At 32.4% G+C, this 20977-nt stretch overlaps 1 protein-coding gene and 1 long non-coding RNA gene across 2 annotated transcripts in view; one reads left to right on the top strand and one right to left on the bottom strand.

The window, feature by feature from the left end:
• Nucleotides 1-20977, bottom strand: part of LOC143223190 (bicaudal D-related protein homolog) — a 56783-nt gene that overhangs the window by 12533 nt on the left and 23273 nt on the right. The window contains exons 2-10 of the mRNA XM_076450783.1: nucleotides 7961-8176; nucleotides 5254-5370; nucleotides 4730-4876; nucleotides 3533-3718; nucleotides 2886-3029; nucleotides 2374-2583; nucleotides 1613-1738; nucleotides 714-850; nucleotides 188-308 (exon numbers count right to left, since the gene is read on the bottom strand). Coding sequence (XP_076306898.1) covers nucleotides 188-308; nucleotides 714-850; nucleotides 1613-1738; nucleotides 2374-2583; nucleotides 2886-3029; nucleotides 3533-3718; nucleotides 4730-4876; nucleotides 5254-5370; nucleotides 7961-8176 — 1404 coding nt within the window. The remainder of the gene's footprint in view (nucleotides 1-187; nucleotides 309-713; nucleotides 851-1612; nucleotides 1739-2373; nucleotides 2584-2885; nucleotides 3030-3532; nucleotides 3719-4729; nucleotides 4877-5253; nucleotides 5371-7960; nucleotides 8177-20977) is intronic.
• The window catches only part of LOC143223217 (uncharacterized), a 50416-nt gene continuing 41609 nt past the window's right edge, over nucleotides 12171-20977 (top strand). Inside the window, exon 1 of the long non-coding RNA XR_013012753.1 lies at nucleotides 12171-12487. This is a non-coding gene — a long non-coding RNA (uncharacterized LOC143223217). The remainder of the gene's footprint in view (nucleotides 12488-20977) is intronic.

The raw sequence follows: 20977 nt of genomic DNA on the forward strand, positions 1-20977 counted from the left end.
AGTACAAACAAACATTTTAGAAAACATAAAATTTTTAGGCCAACAAGGTTTTGTTCACCAAAATGGTTGCCAACTTATTGCTATCATTATGTTACTGTGACATAAGTCTGATACAACTGTACCTACTTTTTTAAATTACTTACTTCAAGAAAAAAACTTTAAGTTACAAAGGAAAAACAGCCATTACCTGCCACTGTTCTAATTGTTGGGAGAGTTCCACTTTTTGTTGAATGGCTTCCATTAGTTGGCTGTTAATATGCATCATATCAATTCTTGTTTTAGCTAGTTGTATCTCAACAGCATTTTTCCTACATAAAACACAAATGGAAAGCATAAGTTTATGCCCTAAACAGTTTCATTCAACTGCAGAAATTAGCTTAAATTCTTATTATTTAAATATTTTATCGTGAAACTATATTTACTATTAAATATTTCATAAATGTATGACAATTCCAGTTACTACAATCTTTTGTCCTAATTATGATAGCTTATTTCATAAAACATTTATTTTGTATCAGTCTAAGTTTTACAGAGTGGCATAAAAAGGTGTCCAACAACCCCTTTTGTTAAGTTTATGTAAAGGCATTCTATATTGAATTAAAAATAAAAAAACAAAATTAAAAAGAGGAAGACATATTAACCTTTCAACAGTTCCATCATATAAATTGAATTATAAATAAAAAACAAAATTAAAAAGAGGAAGACATATTAACCTTTCAACAGCTCCATCACGGACTTCCCAAGCTTTCTTAACAATTTCATCTTTTGCGATTTTACTATTGCTAATATCTTCACGCAGCTGGTCTCTCTCTTCTTTAAGAACAGCTACATCTCTTTCTTGGATGATTACCTGAACATATTGAAGAAGAAATTTTATTTATATGACACATAAATTTCACTCAGACAGAACCAGTCGAAGTTTTTATATTGCATATTTATAGTGGTATACAAATAAAATAAAATGATCTAGTAGGTTATGTTTTTTCATCTTAAGAATTGTTTATTAAAAAAGAATAAGACATTTTCTGGTACTTTTCAAAATCAAATCATTAAAAAAATGGAAATTGAAGAAACTAGCTATTTCCTTTACCCCAGCAGCCAATGAGAAATCACATAACAGAATACAGAAGCTGGCCAGAAATTTAAGCCTTGAACTATGAATAAAGATGTTATTTAGTTGATAACTTGCATTTATTTTGGTTTTCCTCTGCTGTCCATGTTAAAATATTACTTTGAATAACATTTCCAGAACTTTTGTACTGTGGATACTTATTATTTTTTGTAGGACATTAGTATGCCTAAATACCACAACTACATGTATTGAGACATGTCTCATCAAAAGTTGTTACAATAGAAGAAGTAAAACATTATCAAGATCACATCATAGAATTGTAATACTTGTCTGTCATAACTTACAGTACTTTAAGGTTGCAGTTTCCTACCTCCTAGGTACTGAAATTACATGAGATTGCAGTTAAACATATGCTATTAATTACTTTAAAAATAATATTTTCTGTTAACCTGGTGGGAATAAAACTATTTAACTTGATTTATTATACTATATTAGCAAATTATTTTTAAAAATGTTTTACTTTATTTAGATGTAGTATACCTTTCTTGTAAGCTCAGACACATGTTCTTCCATCTTTTTCAGTTCATCAGTTTTTATTTTGAGATCCTTCTGAACCTTTTCCAACAATTCTCTTTCTTGGGCAATAGTCTGGCAAGCTGAACAAGGCTAGAAATCAAGATTTTGTTAAATTCTTATTACAAAGAGATAACTCAATTAACTCATGCATAAGAACTTTTGACAAAATATTACGTTGTTCTACAATCTTCCTAATCATTTTGATTCAAGATTACTAAGCATTGGTGTTTATACTATTGTCATTGCAAGAAGGCTCATATTTCATAACATCTTAAACATTTCTCACACAAGATAAAAAAGGCTTTTCTTCAAGTAACTAATCTTCACTTTCATCCATTAATAATTTGTTTTATTAATTTTATCATATATACACACACATAGATGTACTTCTTTTTATTTCAATAATATACAAATCAAAAATATGGCCCTTATATTTTTTCAGCCATGCACTCTATTTAATATTCTTATGAAATGCTGATACTGTTTGTTTGTATTTCAAAAATATATACAGTTTATATTAATTTATTTGCAACTTCTATTTAAAATGTTTATAAGACATTTACATTATCTGTTAATTAAGAATATGGTTAATTTTAATGGCATTTTAAAAAACCTAGACATTTTACCCTTTATACTACTTAGTGTTAATTATGAAATATCATTTAAACAAAACCTAACAATCTCAAAAGAGAAATGACCACAGATAAAATTATTTGAATACATACTATTTCACTATAATTAGCTAAAAAATCATGCATAAGGTCTCTTAGTTCTTTGACGACTGCCATTATCATCCCAACACGCATATGTTGAGCCTGCACATCCTCTGATGATGATGAAATGCCACTATCAACTGACAAGCTACCTCTTCTTCTTTTCAAATCTTCACAGAGTCGTTTGATCTGGTTGTAGATCACTACCAGCTCTTGACGAATCTACAGATAAAATACTGAAATACTTAATGTACTGATAACATTCCATTTACTGTAAATTAAACTCAAGATATAGGAAACTTTGATGTTCATTTTCTAGGTAGATTCCATTTTCTACAAATACACAGTCTATCACAACGTTAGCTCAGAGTTTTTGTCAGTTTTAATAACAACTTAATAAATATAAAAGCTGTTAATGCATACTTCTTAAAAATTCATTTTCACGATTATATTTCAGTTATAAGCAGAATAAAATTAATACACATTTTTAGTGAGTTAATACCATATAATAGGAATATTTATACCTTCCAGCCATCTTCTGAATCTGGAATCGAAAACCCAGTAAATGGAATCATTTCAGAATCTTCACATTCAGCATCTTCATATTCCAAGTCACCATGAAACCCAATTGATGATCCTGGTTGAGACTGTGGCCCATTTCTCCCATTCTGTTATTTGGAAAACAATTAAGTATTAATGATATTAGATTATTTGAATAAATGTTTAACTAAGCGTATGTCATTTTTTGAAATTGTTAGAACAGCAAATATTTTACCTTACCCCATTTTTTTATAATTTGCATGCAGTATCCTAAATTCTGAAAATATTAATATAAAACAAAACTAGTCAGGGCATATGGGCTGAATTAAAAACAAATATTTTAAAAATAATTTTACAAGTGACATATTTTCTAGATCAATAAACATGATTATCAGTGATGTTCTAATCATGTATTTTTATAATAAAAAACAAATGTACATAATATTTTAAATGGGGAAGATTACTTAAGCTTAAGTTTGTTCTTAATATTAATTGTTCTATTCTTCACAAGGTGTTAAAGCCCACATAAAAAAATAGAACATTTTTGCAAAGTAATTTAGTTTAATTAAATAAGTCAGACGTCTTAACTTTGAACATTTTTAAGCCTTAAAAGCACTGACAATGTCTATACCTGACTTCCATTTAGTGATCGCAACTCATCTTCTACAGAAGAGTGTGATGACATTTCAATTTCATTGAAAATTGATGTCTGTCCAAAACTTGGGGAACTGCATCTTTTTAGTAGAGTGTCCAGTTTAGCTTGGAGCTGGACATTGCTATGTCTGAGTTCTTCAATATCTCTTTTTTGATTACGGATCTACGAAACAAACATTATACAGCATGTTTTATTTACATTTTATCTAAATTTATAACAATTATTTTTATTCTACAGAATATATTTATAATTCAAACTTCTAGTCAACCAGTAAGTTTTTGTCTAGGAAAATATAAGAAACTATCATAAAATACTTCTCTGGCTGGAAAAGCATAAAATTTCATTGGTAAAAGTCAATTTCTGTCTTGAGAAAAATAAAAATTTGGGTTCTTATTCATAAATGTAGAAAACAATCATCCATGAACAAGTTTTAAGTGTGCAAAAATGAATTTGCTATCATCTGCAAACGAGTCCTAAGTTATTTATAAAGGACTTTTATTATTTTGTACTACTAGTAATGTTACATGTCTGCTTAACATATTCCAACACTTGTTTATGGGTTTTCTTCAAGAAAATACTTTGCAAAATTATAAGATACAAACATATTTTCATCCCATAAACACTAATGATCAAAAATATAGATAGAGAATGTCATATACAAAAACAATATGGTATAAATAATTAGAAAAAAAATGTAAAAAAATCATAGAAACAATAAGAAAATGATCACATTATGTGCATTAATCATTAAGATTCTGAGAACAGTAATTTCCTCTCTAGAAAAAGGGATGTCAGTGCTTACAAGTGTTAAATATATGTTGTACATATATAAAATGCAGTATCTTTAGCAAACAAGCCATTAAAAATTTTTCATTTATTTCATTAATAGTTTTACAATGTTATTTCTTAGTAAAAAGTTGAATATCATATTACGCAACATAATATTTGCAAAGTAATTTGTTTTAAAGTCATTCTGCATGCTTTATAATTGCCAAAACTATTCATTACAATGTTACAAGACTTCAAAAACTCTTCTTCTTCCTGTAAGTTGGAAACCTTGTAAGTTTCTTATAATTTTTAAATTACAACTGAAAGTAGTGTAAGATAGATTCACTGGCTGAATGCCAACAACTACTGTTTTTTGTTTAAGCATCAAATTCTGAGAAAATTCACCTGTTGCTCCTGTTCTTTGTTACTACATTCCAGCATGATGATCCGATCACCAGATTCTTCTAAAGACAGGCTGAGATTCTCACGTTCTTCTCCAAGTCCTTCAATTCTTCTTTCCAAATCACATTTTCTTTCACTAAGAATATCGATCTAGGAGGATATTATACTCTTACTAAAACATGTAAAATATATAATTGTTACACATTTTATCATTAAAATTAAAGCAATTAAAGAAAATAAATTCGACTGAAATTTTTTTCTTTTGCTGTAGTTAAAATCTATCATAAAATTTAACCACTTAACTTGAAAATAAATATCATTATTTTCCAGGATTGGCTGCTAAATCAATTTCATTGCACTATTCAAAATTCATGAAAAAAACAACTATATATTAATATTTCACAAGGAATATACAGAAAATGTAAACAAATTGTGTCATATGCACATATTGTAATGTGTGGTGATCACATAAACGTACATTGAAAATACAGTTTACTCTTAAGACTGGTACAAAAGCAAACACTTACCTCTTCCCTAAGCCCTTCCAACTGGGATACGTGGTCAGAGAAATTAGAGCTTCGAACAGTGAACTGTTGGCGTAATGACTTCAGCTGGCTTGTTAACTGCTCTTCTGTTTTGGTGGCCTAGAACATTATATATTATTAGCAGTATACATGTTTACTAACAAAGTAGAGTAGATCAGTAACTCTGTTGAACTTTGTTACTGTTTTGTGTAAATTATGTCTTTTTCTTGTCAATTGTTGCATTATTTTCTCTTGCGCCTAATCTGGGAGTTGTTAATGAAACTGTCTGATCTAGGTCTGTTTTTGATACAGCACAAGGCTGAAGAATGAATTATCTGCACTGTGCAAGGATAAAACTGGAATTCTAGATTTATAAACTTTGAGACTTGTGTATACTGCCAACTGAACAGGACGACACCTAATTTAGGAATCCTGACATTCCCTAAGACTAATTAGCATTACAAATAAATTGTCATATTCCATAAGACAATTGAAATTATCTGTCATATATACAATCACATCTCTTTTCTCTGTAAAATGTCTACACAACTCAGTAACTGGCAGTAACAATGGTAATGACCAGTCTTCAACAAATTTCACAGTGTCTTAGTCTGCTATCCCTCCTTTTTACATATATATACAGATAAATGAAATCATATGCAAACATTTTCCTTACTTCATGACATAAAAAGATAACTTGGGATTTTTCTATTATATGAGATAATAACTGTATTAATAAATCTTCTAATAAATAAACTTTGCCACCCAGTGTATATATGTCATTGTAATGTTTGTTTTCATAGAGACTTTATGAAATGCATTATTGCACTAAAAGAACACCATTAAAATAAAATTTCATTCTTGGGTTTTGCACTTTTAGTGAATATTAAAGAAGTGACTGTTGTTATGTTTGTCTAAAACATTATCTAGATCTAATTATTAATTAGTTAATATTTTCTGTTATGTGATACCAATAGCTTACATAGCTTATATCCTATATTTCCACTACTAATATGCTGCTGTCTTTGGAGTTGTGAAAAGGAGAGAGAGTTCAGTCGAGGGCATGTTATAAAAGCAGGGGCTCTAACCAACTGTCTGGGCTCTCACACAGAATTTATATCCAGCCTGCAGCAGATTAACCATCAAACAATAGGATATAAGCTAATTAGTAAATTGTATCTAGCAATAAAATATTTGAATTAGTCATTAATTTCTAATCAGACATGACTGATTTTACAGGCTATTAAATATGACTGATTGATATTTAGTTATCAAAACCAAAGTTAAGTATCATTCAGTGATGTTCCAATTTTTTTATTTTTTCAGTGGTTTTTGTACAGTTTCCTATACATATATATACACACAAAGAAAGTGATGGATATGTTTAGAAATTTCACTTTTGAGCAAGATAAAGGATAAATATTTATACATGGGCATCTGGGGGTTGGGGGGTTTGTGTGCAAGGGGCACTTGTTCCCACCATGAAAATAAGAAACATAGTTCTTTCTTTATTCATTCAGCATATGTGTATTAATTTACAAGTTGTTTTTTTATCAGCCACACAATTTCACACTACCCCCCTCTCTGGAAAAATGTTTGCAAACACCCATAGATTTAAAACTCATTGATGTAATGACTGCTATGCTATATTGTGAAGTGTGGGCAGATCTAATTCTACTCATTGTGAGTTAAATAACTGAAAATAGAGGAGTTGTACTGCTACCTTGAAGGTAGAGAACCTGGACAGATAGTATGAAGCTTACTTAAAATGTCTTGATCCAATTTTAAAGTTAACTAATTATACATGTATACTGCACAAAAATAACTCTCATCTATAAACACACACACAAAATACACTAGAGAGATACATAGACAGATAGTACGTGGACTGCCCACCACGTTTGTTTCTTTACCTATTTCCAAACGTGCTGTTCTTTTTACAGTTTATACATGTAAATATGTTTCCTTACTTTACCACGACTTAACTTGAAACCTGTAACGTTGTTTTGACTGTTTTACCAACGTAACTGTTGTCTTGCTAAACTTTTACTTTATTTCAAAAAACAAAATAAATCCTGGAGGCAGAATTGCCTTGTTCAACTTATTAGTTTCCCTTGGAAACAGGTTTTAACCTCGTCTTATTAAATAGGACAGCCCGTCAATGCCCGATCACACGTGCATGTTTACTTGTACAGTTATTTTCAATCCCGATTGTTTTAAAACTGGTCATTTTATTTTTAGGATAACTAATAAATCATCTCCACTGTTCCAAAGAACGCTGTACATAAACCTAATAAAAAGCCTCCTTTTTAATGTAAAAAGGCATTAATGTTTACAGACACAAACAAACTTAAGAGTTTTTACTTTAAATACACACACACACACACATATATATATATATATTTGTGCATAGCAATATTTCTTTTTAAAACAATTTTATCTTGCTTTCGAAACAAAGGTATGAATTACATGTTTTCTGCATCGATGTTGTATTACACAGTAAAGATATCACAAGGGTCAATTATTCGTAAAAGAAAGTAGTACCAATAATATTTGGAGGTCTCAGTCACACATACGTCTGTCTCTGGGTTAACAGTAATGTACTAGTATCACAGTGTAATGTCAGAAACAATATTTCTGTGTTTATCCATATAAAGGAGCAAGAGCTCGTATGATATACCCTATACAAAATGCTCAGGATATTGCTCACCTGCTTCAGGGCAAGGGTCAGTCTGTGATTCTGTTCCTGTAACTCCTGGACGACTTTACATTTTTCTCTTTCCGTAGATTTCAACGACACCTCGTGGCCTTCGAGCTCCTTTCTCAGCTCTGTAATATCTGCCTGCAGTTCTGTCACACGAGCATCATATTCACTCTCCACAGAGTCCAGTTTTCTTTGCAATGCATGTTTTTCCTGCTCCAGCAACTGGGTGAAACAAAAATGTATAAAATATGAGTAATCTCTTATACAGATATTGGTAGAGCGTAAAAAAAATGTAATTTTTTTTAATTAAGTCTTTTTTTTTCTTACGTTTGCGATAAAATAAAGAATAATTTCCAAACTAATTCCAAATATGGAATACCAGTAACTAATCAGCAGTGATTATTCCTGTACAAGTAATATCATAATTTAGAGTTTCGCATTTCGAAATATTCGTTTTGTCTTTAACCTTTGTGAACGCTAAATGATAAAATTTATTTATAGTGATTTAAAATCACATTTTTATTTGTTTGTAGTTAAACACAAAGCTTCACAATGGTATCTCAGTGCTCTGCTCATCACGGGTATAGAAACTCGTATTCTAGCGTTCTAAGTCCGACGACATCCCGCTTGTCTATGGAGGGGAGCACTGACTATTCTTAGGCCAACTATGGTGTTTGGCCAGGCATACCCAGGTGGTTAGGGCACTCGACTCGTAACCTGAGGGTCGAGGATTCGAATCCCCGTCACATTACACATGTTCGCCTTTTCAGCCGTGGGGGTGTTATAATGTGACGGTCAATCCCACTATTCATTGGTAAAAGAGTAGCCCAAAAGTTGGCAGTGGGTGGTGATGACTAGCTGCCTTCCCTCTAGTCTTACACTGCTAAATGTAACTGCATTTGTTGAGCAAATGAAATAAAACATCAAAATACATATTTACTTATCTCGTTAAATGATGAAATACAAAAAGTATTTTGTAGTTTAGATGAAATTTTTATAACAAATTTCATCTCACATAAATTATTTACCTTGCAAAACTAAGCAGATTTGAAGTAAATGTGTGATTTAGTATCATAAGTAAGCTAAGGATCAGAAAAATATTTTGATTGGAAAAAGATTTATTGGATACAATACAATGTAAATTTAATTTGGCTACATGGTCAAATCAAAACCACTAAAAGCACAAAAGAAGTAAGAAGACGTAACAATAGATGGCGCGTCCTACTTGTTTCAGAAACAGACAAAAGCATGACTGATTTTCTAGAATGTATTGCACAGTGTTATTTTATTACTGTTATTATTATTATTACTAAATATTTTTGGGTGTACAACTTTACCTTCGTTAATGAAAGTTACAAATAATCAGTTTAGGCCATACTACATATTTTAAGTAGGTGCTGAATTAGCTTGCTTTTTTTTTTAACACAGACGCTTCCAAAGATGTGTATTTTTGTAATTGTTTTAAAGGGAAGAACGCTTAATAAGGAATAATCTTCAAAGTTTACGAAACAATTAGAGTAGCATAGCAGCATATACATATATGTAAAACGAGTAAAGCTAGCGTTAGTAATATAGTCAACAAAGCAATGAGTCACTAAGTTTGTGAGTCACTTTCATCTATTGCTATCAGCTAACTAGTTAGTTCAGTGCAGCAAATACAGAATTTGTGTTTCGGCGAAAAAATAAATACTAATTTACTAAGTAAGTGTAAGTTCTGTTAAACGGAACTCGTGTGTGAGGTTGGACCCGTCAGTGAACGTTGGTTTCGATAATTATGGACGTTCAAGAAGTAAGACGTTCTTATTATCGTCAAATGGATTGGACTTTTGTTTTTTAAAACCGAATAAACCAACATAATCCATCTCCTAACAACATATACCATTCTAAAAATACCTTCAAATACAAACGTCGTACAACTTACATGGTAAACTAGAAACGTATGGAGTTGTGAAATTACTACATAGGAAAGCGAGTTTAAAAGGCAGTGTTTATGAACACCCGAGCAATACGATAGTGGAGGGAAAATCATGCAGTCGAGGCTTATTTGAAAGGGAAAATGAAAAATCGTTGTTATTTAGTGCATTTTTGTGAAACCTCTGTTCTGCAGTTACACCTGAATATAAAGAAAAAATTACGTTGCGAAAAACAATGATTTATTTGGTTTAAAATTCGCACGAAGCTCCACGAGAATTATCTGCGCAAGCCTTTCCCAGTTGAGAAGAGGTAAACCAGATAGAAGGCAGCTAGTCAATACCATCCATTGTCAACTCTTCGGTTACTCTTTTACCAACGAAAAGTAGAAATTGAGCCGTTACATAACAACGCCTCCATGACAGACAGGGCGAGCATATTCGGCGACGGGAGTTGCAAATAAGGTACCCTAACTGTCAGTCCAAAAAGAAAGGCGTAGGAATTTGCTTGTTTCAGAATTTTCGCACAAAGGAACACAAAGGATTACTTGTGCATATACTAGAGGAAAGGCAACTCTTGTATGTTCCAATAATGAGACTTGACCATTCACTCTTAAAACACGCTCACGTCCCTCACTTATGGAGCTCGTTTTTACAATGGAGGACAGTAAACCAAGAACATTAATCACTAGGCAACACCTGACCTGAGGGGTAAAATAAATTTAATTTTGTGGTCACGTACAAGCCCCAGTTTCACTCACGTGGTTGACCTTCAACGACACGGAGCCATATAGCGAAAAATAGCAACAGTCGTGGTTTTTCACTAATCACTTATCTCCTTCATTTATACAAATGTATAACAATATGTTAAATGTGTTCCAATTCTACCTCTACAGAAACAGAACTGCTTATTTCTCAAAGTTCTAGAATAAATCGAAATTTGTTAGTATGCAGTTAACCTACATTTTTATAGGATTGCACTAAAGAGTTCATTCTGAAATCAAACAATGATGATAAGTGCTTCCAACTTTCGATGATATAAGTATTTTTACAAACTTAGCATTACACATAGAGACGAGATCAGGTATTTTATTAATATACGCAGAAAGGAATTGATCAATCTTTACAGTAACGCTAGTTTGTCAGTAGTTTACATAAACGCCTTTTTATCTCTTTATAGGGCTAGAATAGTATATTTTGATCTCAGTTATCTTAGGCATAATTTTAACGGAAAACATGGTTTTCAATGATTTTTTTAAAAAATAAAATACCTTCATGCATAACCCAGCTACATAAACTGTTCCTTTCCCCCAATTTTGAAACCAAAGTTATGCCACCCGGCATCAATTATCTCAGTATACGATCATTTGCGAAATGAGAAGAGTTCTCGGTATAAATGTGCATACACGCACTTTAAGAAGGTTACACATATATCATATACAATCATCAACAGTGCATGCGCTGATACTAATCATTTATCTATTCTGGTTTTAATTCGTCCTACCTGACCCGTGGACCTTAGCGTGCCACCAATTAAAGAGCAGTAACAGTCCTAACCATGACCTACTTAGAGTTTGATAACTATCAAACAAGAATAAAAAAAAACAAAAAACAAAACCGTTGTAACATCGGCAAGTTTATAAACTTACAACACTAAAATACAAGATGAATTCTTCAGGTGGACACTGCAGATAGCCCAGTGTGGTTTTTGCTCTAAAACAAACAAATAAACAAAGCATTTTAAAATGTAGCCCCTGTAAATAAAAGGAGCAACAGGAAAGTGTAAAATTAGCATGAGGTCAATAATAACAAGGTCTGCGAATTTGAATTTCATAGTTATTGTAATGATGTATTTTCCATAATTCAGCTGCACAGATGTCGAAAATAATATTCTTTTTTATCACTTAAGGAGTTTTTGTAAATCGAGAAGAAACAAGTCTTCGTTAGATAAAATTATTATTCAGTTTACCACAATGAACTGCTTTATTATTATGCTTGGGGGAGAAAAATTGATATTATTTTCGGATTCAGCATACGGGAATTACTGTAGAATATGTAAAAATATCAAAACAATAAAACCATCACAGACCTGTGTAATTAATTATGAACTTAGTGCATTTATGTCTTGTATAAATGCATCAGTGCTACAACAACTCTTATTACCAATAAACGTGACGATCTCAGAAAAACCATGTTAAAATATTTCGGAAGTTCTACCACTAATCAGTAGCACAGCACAGTGGCATGTCCGCAGACTTATTACCCAAGAATCCGGGTTTCAGTATCCGTGGTGGACAGAGCACAGATGGCTCATTGTGTTGCTTTGTGATTAACTTCAAACAACCTCAATAGAGGGATTTACTGTCTTAAAACCTAGGAAGTCGTTTCTTAGATCTTTGTTCATTTTATTACTTTTGAGATCTGAATACCAAATACTGTGGAAATATTACAGAAATATCGAAAATGTCAATATTATTTTTAATTAAGAAGCTTTTAGAAAATCAGTTATGACAGTATTTTTTTCTTTCCCGGAAGCAGCACACAGACCCACTTGTAATCTTTGAACAAGCCCATAACACATGCCTTACGTCATTCGTAAGTGTTCCAGCTTCCTTGGAATGATGTAAGTGTCTAAACAATTCCTTACATGTATTTTAGACATGTCTACCGGAGTTATTTGTGTTATATGACTTATCAGGCACCAACTTAACATCTCACAACTTTTCTTCCTTCTCCCTTCATACATTATATAAAACTGATCTATACGAAGCCTCATGATGATGTAAATTATTTTGCTATAATGTTTTTTTATAAGTGTACTTGAACACCCTTAGTGGTTTATATTTTATTAATCACATGGTTCGGTTTGACCACTGACGAAGTTCTCATTAAAGAAGTACCCGGGGCTGTAAGAAACAGTAAGATCATTCAGACCATGGCCCAAACATATTTTATGGCATGTATTAAAATTTGATTCGTTTAATTCAGTACATTACGTTGCGTGTATTTGCAGTTAAAATGGTTCACAATCCAACCTGATAGCATTAAATTTTCAAACGTTTTTCTGAGGATCCTCGCCCCTAGACCCCACCCCATCTCTAAAAATGGCAACATAACAATAGTCTGAACACTCTAAAGATACATTTGCTAATATCTGGTCTCACAGTGTATGAAGTGTTACGTTTTTCTGCTGGTTAAAGTTACCTCAATATGCACTATTCAAGCTGAACCGACAACAAAGAGAAAGAAATAACTGTAACAGCTTCCATAAAGGTGTCAATCCATATAGATTTCTCAAAAAAACTGTTACTGAGTTCCGGTAAGATTGGCAGAATTTCATCCCTTGATTTTACTTTTATTTGGCATTACACAGTTTGGTAAACTAAGGTAAGTTAGTATTACACACATTGCATTATTTTATTGCTGTGTTAAACGGAAGTTTAATTCTTAACCGACCATATTACATTTTCTTCAATGTAACTCACGTGTAGATTCTAGGTAAATAAATGTTTGTGGCGTAAGTCATCTTAAGTTGATCTGTTTTTCTGTATTTATTAGATACTTGAATTAAAGAGTAATTATGGTTTGTAGACTCTAATCTTTATTGTTCAACTTAACCTCCAAAAGGGAGAAATTTACAAAGGGAAGTAATATTTGGATAGGAACGTTGATAATTTTACAATTATTATAAAGTAGATACAGGATAGTAGAACATGTGTTACATTAAATGATGGTAACGTGTGAGAAACAACCGGAAGCAGCTGTGACACCGGATGTGAGCTATGCGAAATGAGCTCTGGGAACAAGAGTGACGGGATCAAATGGAGGAGAATTTATTTTTTATTCATCGATATTGTTCATCATTCACTATTCATGTGGCCTGTTTTCAAGAATAAATATTTATTTGCAACTATAGATAAGTATATAACAGTCTCAGTTGAGTACTGATGCAGACTAAATACATTGCTTCGTGGGTTTAACACTGGGATTAGTATTTATCATAAAATTTGCGAGATAAAGTAATAATACGCTGGCCATGGTCGCTAGATGATCGCGTTGCTAGCGCTCACTCCAACGTTTGCTACTGCACTTGAAATGCTTACTTTCTAGTAACTTCCCTTAATCGTGAATAATGCCGAAATACACGTTACCTTGAAAGCCATTGTAAAACATTTTACATTTTTAACAATCAAATTTTGCATCCTAACATTCATACCACAGAAAGGAATACTTGTACTTTTTCAGATTTTTGTTGCTAAACAAAACTTGGGGTATTAAAAGTTCGGGAAAACTTCACGTGATTTTAGAATCAGAAAATAAGCAAGACTGGTGAACGAAATCTGGCAATCGTGTTCAGAAGCTGAATAATATTCTGGATAAAGATTATGCATATCTATGCATAATAATGACGGGAAGTTATGTTTCTTCTGTTCATATTTTATTTTTGTTACTAATTTGCCACTTTATATGATCATGTTACAACAAACCACAGTTGCAGAAAACAAGGTGTATACAAATAAAAAGGTGCTTTAAGGTAACACCTTCTCTTACTAATTTAATGGAAAGAATGAACTAAGGTTGTCTGATAAATATATTTAAAATATAATAGCCATTTGGGTGTAAGAGCCTTAAGATTTTGCGTTTTTATATATAAAAAAATAATATATATAGACATATGATAAATGTTTTAGGCATGAAAATTGTTATGTATCTTTTTAATTCATATTTCATAAGGTAAGCTTCGCTGGTTTGTCAAACATATATTTCTCTACAAGATATTAATAAAAATTAGTCTATTATAAAAGAAACATATAACCTCTGGTAATATTGAGAAATAATTCTGTGAACATACGCTATGTTTTATAACATAGCTAGTTACTCACGGATTGTTGAGTAAGGAACACTAGCATTAAAAGTATTCTGGAACAGATTCAAATATCACGGACTTTAACTGTCAAGCTGTGTGTGTTCCTAGCCAAAATCAAATTATTCAAATTTTTAATTTCAAGAGCTGTATGGACGATATTACTTCTAGCCACGTTTGGTGGAAAAGGTCGAAGTAGGTACCGATACATTCAGGCCATTATTTTAGAGGGCGCTAACACTCTCTATGTAGGGATGTTTTGTTTGTTTCGAAATTTCGCACAAAGCTACTCGAGGGCTATCTGTGCTAACCGTCCCTAATTTAGCAGTGTAAGACTATAGGGAAGGCAGCTAGTCATCACCACCCAACGCCAACTCTTGGGCTACTCTTTTACCAACGAATAGTGGGATTGATCGTCACATTATACACCCCCACGGCTGGGAGGGCGAGCATGTTTAGCGCGACGCGGGCGCGAACTCGCGACCCTCGGATTACGAGTCGCACGCCTTACGCGCTAGGCCATGCCGGGCCGTGTAGGGATGACACTAACGTCTGTAGTGATACAAAAGTCACCTGGGTTTTCTTTTTTGCAGGTCATCAAAAGTTAGGGATGATCACCAGGGACCTAGCATATTCAGGTAATTAGGGCCGTCGACTCGTAATCCCCGGGTTCAAATGCCTGCTAATTTTGTCTACAACGTAAGGTCAAAAAAGGCTTAGAAAGCTTTAGCAACCAAGTGCAAAAAATATGAATAAAAAACATTGTTTAACTTTATTTATCATGATACGATAAGATAATCTAAATACTATTTTGTTTATAATTGTGTTTTTCTTTATCGAGTGCCCGTGTTTATATTTTACATTCTATGCTAATGTCAAGAAAGTTATACCTTACTTCGAAAGTATATATCTGTAAGTAAACAAACAGTAAAGAGATGTTTTTCTACAGCTTGTGGAACAAATAAGAGTGTGTATGAATTAACATGGGGAAGAATCTATACAAATATAATAGTACCGTTTGTTGTCTGTCCATGTAACTGATTCGCAAGATGTGGATGGATCTTGACCAAAATTGGTATGGATGTTCATTAGTTCTATGTGGGGATAGATACAAATGTTTAATTTGCAGTTTGCGATTTTTATGGACATTTTTGCATATTTTACCACTACTTCGCCCCTGTTGATGAATCTTTACCAAGTTTGGTATGAAGGTTTGTTGGTAGGTATGCGGAGGTATATGTAAATTCGCTTTTGAGTTTTTTAAAATTACCTTTAAGGGAAGAAACTTTTCATATCCTAAGTTATCTCTTCATTAATCATGGGCCCGGCATGGCCAAGCGCGTAAGGCGCGTGACTCGTAATTTGAGGGTCGCGGGTTCGTGCCCGCGTCGCGCTAAACATGCTCGCCCTCCCAGCCATGGGGACGTTATAATATGACGGTCAATCCCACTTTTTGTTGGTAAAAGAGTAGCCCAAGAGTTGGCGGTGGGTGGTGATGACTAGCTGCCTTCCCTCTAGTCTTACACTGCTAAATTAGGGACGGCTAGCACAGATAGCCCTCGAGTAGCTTTGTGCGAAATTCCAAAACAAACAAACAAACATTAATCATGTATTTACATAATTTCCGTCCAGGGGACAGGTATTCCAGCTAGTATATATATATAACCACAGACTATTACGATAACCTCAAATCTTCTCAGTTTTTTTTTTAATTGCCTCCATTAAACTGATTTGTTTTTCTATATCTGTTTTTAAAGATCGGTGTATTCGAAGTAATAATTTTAATGTCAAAACTTCTCATATTTAAACGCCCAGTTTAGTTCTTTTTAATTAGATATTCAGTCGGTTATATATCATTTGACCAATTTTTGTTACAAGCATTTTGACAAATATCGTATTTAAAAACAAAGATCTTTTTTGCACTGATTCCGATATTAATCAGGATGATATTTACATAAACTGTCACCTTTACTGTATGACTACCTTTTCTGTATTCACTGGAGTGACGTGTCCAGTATTTCCTCTTTTACGTCATTGCACTGACGAATGGCGGTGAACGACCGAAGCTGAACACAACAACCGCATCACATACATGTATATAATTTGATGTATTTGGAGACTGCAAACATGTTAAAAAACTAAATATCATTTCCCGCCTACTTTGTGCGTGGGTTGTAAACCGACCAGTTTAACGCGAAAAAGGTTTGGCCTTTCACGAATTATTATATCCATTACTTAAGTCAGGTAATGTATGTATAACTTATAAAGACTAAAATGGATTATATTGGCGTAAGGGTTTTGAGGTTTATTGTTGTTATTAAAACAAAATAAACTAATATACATATGTCTACACATACGTATTTTGGTTGCTACTTTATTTGTGTGTGTTACACAGAAAATAAATAAAAATAGAATAATCAGCCAACTTATTTCGTTTATAAATAATTGCATATTTTTCTTCACTGAACTCTTAGGACGAGATTAAATTCTATTTTTTATACTTGAAAATAATATGTCATTTAATGTATATTCCGTTTATTTTGTTTATTTGTACTGTAAACATCACAGGTAATCGCAAGTAAAAATATCTAGGAAGGTGTAAAACATTTAAAAATAGCATAACACTTAGTTTTTAAAAACCATATTCCCTACAGACGTACTAAGACCTGTTACACAGTCCTAGGACAGACTTTGTTAAGCTGTTTATGAGTGTATAAACGAACATAATATGAGTTTATACTCTCAAGGAACGAAACATAGATGAAAATGGAATTTGCGTAGGAAGGAATCATAGTGTTTAAATAGAGTGCTATAATAGTGTTTAACTCAGTGCTTAATAACGTATGTATATGTGTGAAATAGCCTCATTTTTCAAAAATTTGTTTGATAGTACTTGTAATTAGAGTCGTCCAACACCTGTTAGACAGTAAATGAAATATATGGCATATTTTCAGTATCTTTGAGTTCTATAACGTTAAACCGCCCCTCTTTTTTCATCCTCCTTTATATAACTCTGATTTGAGGAAAGATTTTTTTTCATTTGTCTTTCTACTATTAATACAGATTGATTTTACTGCATAGAAACATGCTTTTAAAATCCAAAAGCGTGTTTTGATTTCGTTCTAAAATATTTGTAATGAACGAAACGGATTGTTCTGGTCTCTAATCGAAATCTGGTGTTGCAGTTAGCTAACAACTGTTTCGAGGCTCACTCATAATATTTACTATTCATGTAATAAAAACAAACCAGTACTGATAATAACTTTTCATAGTTTTATTTTTAATATTCAGAGCTTACATTTCTAGTTTGTTCGTCTTTAAATTATTTACAAACTGAATGACAGAAGAAAGTACTTTTTTCTTTTTTTCTAATCAAGTGATCAGCATCACAGCAATACTCGATATTTTTATATATGCTCCATTATCTCCTAGCGACCAACGAAAACCAAACGAGTAAAAGTCGACAACGTTAATATCATTGTTAATTAAGTGACTATAAGGTAAGATGTGTGACAGACTTTGGATTTTTTTCTCGACTGTACGAATTCACTCTTCATGAAGTGTACGACTAGTTTTAAATCTTTTCTTTACACTTGTAATAATGTCAGACAACGTGGAAAATTTCTCATACTAACAACAACAAAAATCACCACTAGTTTGATTAGTTGTTTGTAATTAAAAACAAAGTTATACAATGGGCCATGTGTGCTCTGCCCACAATGGGTATCAAAACCCAGTTTCTAGTGTTGTAAACCTGTAGACATAACTCTGGGTCCTGAGGTTTTGACAGTCAATGTAATTATAAAATACTTGATCTCTACCAGACCTCGATAGATAAAATCTATTTACAGATACGTGCTAAAAAACACGTTACAGACAAATGCAATTTTCTTTCCATTATAATAATAATATGTTTTACTAATGAATGAGAAAAAAAAACGCCAAGAAAATTTCCTTCCTTTGTCTATCTGTTTTATCTATTTGGATTTATTTAACTGTCCAGGAAAAGGAAGAAAAAATATAAAATTCTATTTCCATATCTGCAGATCGAAATGAGAGGTTGTTTGTTTCTAGATTTTAAAAATATAATAAACATAATATCATCTATGTTGCTCGAACGTAGACTATAAATCTGTAGAAAGTTTTATTTTTAGACAAAATCCGTATCGTATGTTTGTTGGAATGTTTTTTAATTAACGATTTATTACGAATTGTTTAAGCTTATAAGAAAGAAGTTCAACCAAGGGGTTTATGACGTCACATAACTGCCACTCTATCCGTGATAATTTGGTAGACTCCGTTGCAGGTCCAACATACCCAATATCAAATAATCACTTGGAGTAAGTACAAGAATAAGCTGAATCCAATACCATCTTGTCGGTTGTTTTTCCTCCTGTTTATATTCTTATTATTGTGGGAGTTGTAACCATAAAATTAATGTGAACGATCCCATTTTTATATGTATACATCACAGGCATTTGATTACATGTATATGTAGAACAGTATCTCATTGTAGTTTTGAAGGTTTCGTTCGACTTTTATACAAAGGTAGAATGTATCTTATGAAAGCGATTATATTTGAATAGAATTTTTATGATGAGGTTACTTTTACCAGTATTTTTCCACAGTAAGTTAGTTTTAAATAAAACGACAATTTATAATAGTTTTGGTTTTTGTCATTACGAGCAGTAATGTTAAATATATTAATAGGCAGACGCTCCTCGAACATTTAAAAACAACTTGCATTTTTTTTATAAAGTTCACGTTATTTCTTACTGTTTATCATTTTCGAATGTTCGAATTATTAGAACTTTCGTTTTCCATTTTAAGTAATGTATAGAGTAGACTTGGTTAAGTTTAATAAATGAGTAACGTATTTATAAAATGTTTAATTATTACAATAGTTTAATCTATTGTAGTGAATCACCAGAGAACACTTGCTTTATTTCACGGTTCCCATAGCAACTGCTGACTTACGTGTAAACATACTGTACGACAGGTGAATAAAAAAATTTTGCTGCAGGTGCCGTGCGAAATTTACACGAATATGTCATGGTCACTGTAATAATCGACTATGGTCATGAATACAACAATTTTCTATTTTTCTATTTTTTAGTCTCTAGTTCCAGAAATAATTTTAGTTTTGCATATTTGATATTCTCCTTACGTCTTCTTGGTAGCAAGTCTGTTTTCATGATTTAAGTAGAAAATACAGTTCAGTGTAATCCGTACTGCGCCAGTTAAATTAAAGCTACTAAAAATCTTTTTCTAGAAAACAGTGTCCAATAAAATCAGCTAGAGGCTGTCAAGATTTCGCTCTGTATTTTATATAATGTTTCAGGCATTATTGAGTTTTTATCAATAAAAGGTGGCGTCTAAGTAAAACTGGTTACGAGCATCTAAGCGTATCAGTATCGCACACTTTAAAAACATATAACTCTTGTTCCCCAACAAACTCAGTATCTTGCCCAAAATTTCTCATCCAGGTTTTATAGTTTAACTTACTAGCGAGGCGAAGGGAAACAAGACCAAAATATCTACCGCAGTTGGATTAGATTATTGTTGTGTTTGTGTAGATCACCCTGTATCAGTGTTGTTATATTAGTGTTAATATTCGACTTGTTTTGTTGTAGTACCATCAGTAATATTCTAGTTGCCACAACTACAACTTTTGTAAGCCACGATATTAGTAAAGGAAAATTATTTACTGAGAGGTTCGTTGTATTGATGTACTCGAATTTTAACAAGGTTCTTAAATGAGTGACAAACTGCGCAAAAGTAATAATTGGCAAAGTCGGTGAACTCTTTGTCTAATGACAATTAGATAAACATCGTAACGATGAAAACGGTTAGATTTGTGCCGCCATCTGGACATGCGCAGGTTCTTGAATTAATAGAGTTGTGTGTTTTTTTTTCTTATAGCAAAGCCACATCGGGCTATCTGCTGCGTCCACCGAGGGGAATAGGGTTGCGATATCTATTCTTTTTTGTGGTACATACAACCCAATATTGAGGTTTCAGAATCAAGATAATTATGATTTACTATTAATTTTTAACATAAATTTCGTTAGAACAGGGAAAGAAATTTAATTTTGACGAATTGGGTGAAAATATCGAAAGTCTGCTGTCCAAACGTTTATTTATTTATTTTATTTGTTTTGTAAGATTTCTCTATTTTAGTGTAAAACTACATGAAGAGCTATTTGCGTCCTTTCTACCGCGGGGAATCAACGATAAATCTGTAAACTT

Source organism: Tachypleus tridentatus, chromosome 1, assembly GCF_004210375.1.
Source record: "Tachypleus tridentatus isolate NWPU-2018 chromosome 1, ASM421037v1, whole genome shotgun sequence".
In the NCBI taxonomy this organism is placed as follows: Eukaryota; Metazoa; Arthropoda; class Merostomata; order Xiphosura; family Limulidae; genus Tachypleus; species Tachypleus tridentatus.